The sequence below is a fragment of the Chrysochloris asiatica genome, unplaced genomic scaffold, assembly GCF_000296735.1.
Source record: "Chrysochloris asiatica unplaced genomic scaffold, ChrAsi1.0 scaffold00224, whole genome shotgun sequence".
Taxonomy (NCBI): domain Eukaryota; kingdom Metazoa; phylum Chordata; class Mammalia; order Afrosoricida; family Chrysochloridae; genus Chrysochloris; species Chrysochloris asiatica.
This window is the reverse complement of record NW_006408742.1, coordinates 1,550,141-1,553,302: the sequence shown is the minus strand read 5'-3', so window position 1 is coordinate 1,553,302 and position 3,162 is coordinate 1,550,141. Positions and strand designations below refer to the sequence as shown.

At 53.6% G+C, this 3,162-nt stretch overlaps 1 protein-coding gene across 1 annotated transcript; it reads right to left on the bottom strand.

Annotated features, from left to right (window-relative positions):
• Positions 1–1,056: 1,056 nt before the first annotated feature.
• Positions 1,057–2,700, bottom strand: CPN2 (carboxypeptidase N, polypeptide 2). Its single transcript, XM_006873149.1, has one exon. The coding sequence runs from the start codon at positions 2,698–2,700 to the stop codon at positions 1,057–1,059; it is 1,644 nt and encodes a 547-aa protein (XP_006873211.1).
• Between the last annotated feature and the right edge of the window lie 462 nt (positions 2,701–3,162).

The following is a 3,162-nucleotide window of genomic DNA, read 5'->3' as shown; positions in this document are numbered from 1 at the left end:
TCAGGTGGAGCTGGAAATCTCAGAGTCCACAGCTGAGGGAGCATATGGCTGTGGGCTGCACAAGATTGCCCAGAGAGGCAAAATGGCAACAAACCCTGAGGAGACCGGCAAGCAATAAGTGGCTGAGGAAGACTGAAAAGAGTCACTGATGTTGGGTAAGAGGATGATGTCTTGAGAGCCATGTGAGGAAAATGTCTGTGAGTGGATGACCCATAAGAGTCAGAGTCTGTGAGAGGTCATGAACGCTAAGGACAGAAGCATGTCCATTTCAGTCTGCTGTCATATTCGCCTCCTCCCTTCTCTCCTCAGCTCTTTCCTTCCTCCACACCCCTCTATCCCCAGAGAGCTCAAACCTGAGGCTGAGCCAATCTAAGGTAGGCCCAACTCCCTCAGGAAGCAGCCATCTTGCCTGCTAAACAGGCCATACCACAGCCCTTTCAGTCCTCTGAGGAATTCTGTAATGAGAGCCCATCAGCTCATGTTTGTCTTCCCAAGGAGCCCCTTCATTTTTATTTCTCCAGTGGCCAGCACTGAAGGTGGATACTAACAACATGTCCCCTACACCTGGGAATCAGACCTCTACCGGTACTCTTTCTGGTTGTTTCTGTTTCTGTCACCTCCTGTTTTTGCTCTATACCAATTAAAATAAAAATTCCAACAAGACAAACAGAAATGGAATTTGGTTTTTGAATTGGGTATCTGTGTACCTGGAACAGTGGTGACCATGCTTCAGAGGGCTCTGAATTGAGGGTGGGGCTAAGACTGTGGGGAGAGCTTTGAGTAATAGAAGAACACTGTGTGTTGTGTGTGTGTGTATGGCGGGTGGGGTCTGTTTAATTCTCCAGACCATGATGCACCTTTAAAGGGTGCTTTGCACAGTCTCCAACACCCAGAGGGGGGATGATGAAGGAGGATGAAAAGGGGGAGACAGAGGAAGAGAAGACTCTGGGTGGAGCAGCAGGCCTCATTTCACCTCCCCTATCTAGGAGTTATAATCTTGTATCTAAAAAACCAAAGAGCCCCTTAGCCCCCACCCCATCTGCCTAAGTCCTGCACCTAGGCACCCCCTGCTTGGGCCTCAATAGACACAGTGACCCGCACGGAGCCGCAGTTTGACCTCAAGTCCCACTCCTGACTGGCATTGTACTCCAGACCTGGGATTCCTGAGTCCTGCCGAGGAGACAGCTGGATGTTGAGCCAGCGGCACCGGGCCTCGTCACAGGCCAGCACCACTGTACCCTCGGGGTTACTATAGGTGCACGAGCTTCCTGCTGCCCTTTCCTTTGCCACTATATCCCAGCTGCTCCCTGGCTCCTGTTCATCTGGCCCTGGGGCCTGGAAGCCCAAGCGGTCCCTGGTGACAGGGCACACCAGCTGCTTCTCTTCCAAGGCGGGTACCACCTGGCCCTTCAGGTACGCAGGTCCAGCGCAGTAGGTCTGGATGTTGAAGAGCCGGTCACTGTACTGCCGCAGCCAGCTGAAGAGGTAGGCCAGGTGACAGTCACACTGCCAGGGGTTGCCATGCAGGGCGACGTTGAACAAGTTGTAGTTGGTTTCAAAGATGCCCTCCGGGAGCGTAGTAAGGAAGTTCCTGGAGAGGCTGAGCAGCTCCAGCCCAGACAGGTTCTGAAAGAGGGTCGGGTGCAAGGTCGTCAGGTTGTTGCTGCCCAGGTAGAGCCTGACCAGCATCTTCAGGTCCCTGAAGACTCCTGCTGGGAGGTGGGTGATGGCATTGTGGGAGAGTGTGAGGGAGCTGAGGTTGGACAGGCTGGCAAAGGCACCCTCAGCAATGGTCTCCAGCTGGTTGTGGGACAGGGATAGCCCTTCCAGGCTCAGGGTCTGAGCAAAGAGGCCAGCGGACAATGTCTGTAGCATGTTGCCCTGCAAGCTCAGGAAAGTAAGATTTCCCAGGGAGGAGAAGATGGAGAGGGGCAGGTGATCAATGGCATTCCGATGCAGCCAGAGCTTCTCCAGGCAGAAGAGCTGCGAGAACACCTCAGAGGGCAGCTGTGATAGCGAGTTACCGTCTAGGAAGAGCTCCTGCAGGCTGCCCAGCTTGCCAAACACACCCTGGGGCAGGACAGAGAGGTCGTTGTTGCTCAGCTTCAGAGTCTGCAGGCTGATGAGGGGGTTGAACAACTGCTCAGGGAGCTGACTCAGACGATTCTGAGCCAGGTTGAGGACCTTCAAACGTCCCAGAGGATGGAAGAGTCTTCCGGGCAGTGTCTGGAGCTGGTTACCCTGCAACTGGAGGGAGACCAGAGCAGCCATGTGCTGAAAGAGGCCCTCAGGCAGGACCTCCAGCAGATCAAAGTTGAGGGTCAGCTTGCTCAGAGAGTTCAGGCTGGAGAAAATGCTGGCACTGAGGTTGGAGAAGGCACTGCCAGTGATTTCCAGGTCCTCAAGCCTGGGCAGCCCCCCAAAGGCATCCGGGCTAAAGTGGTAGGCCTGGGTGTTGAGGAAGACCACCTTGGTTAGGCTGGGGCTGCCGCTGAAGGCCCTGGTTCCCACAGTGGAGAACGAGGTCTCCACAAAGACGAGGCTTGTGGTGTGGAGTGGAATATCCAGTGGTACTGCGGTCAGCTCCTCTTCTGAGCAGAACACCTCGTGGGTGATGCAGTCACAGCCCTCAGGGCAGGGCTGGGTGAACCTGGCCAGGAGCAGAAGGGAGGCCCAGCATAGCCAAGCTGCAGGATGCATCTCCTAGATCAAGTCGAAAAGTCAAGAAAACAGAAAAGGAACCTTAACAACAGCAGTGTGGTACAATGGCCAGAAGTCTGGACAATGAGCCAGAAGATGAAGCTGACTGCCCCCAAGGGGCTGTCAGTGACTGGCAGTTTTGATAGCTCTTTTTCATACCACCTCACAGCAGCCTTGCAAGATAGATGAGGTCAGTTTTCTCACTTCCATAGGACAAGGAGGGCATCTCAGGGCCTGTCCACAGTCACCCTGCAAGTTAGTGTCAGTGGAAGGACCAAGACCCAGCTTTCCTGGACTTTCTATGGAGAACGAAGTGGAAATGAGATACTAAGACAGGTATAAAAGGAGATCCTGGCCATTGTGAGTTTTTCTAAACATAATATATAAAATAAGTCTCTGGGTGATACAGTTTAGTGTTGGCAGTCCAAACCTACCAGCTGTTCCTTGGAAACCCTGTGCAGG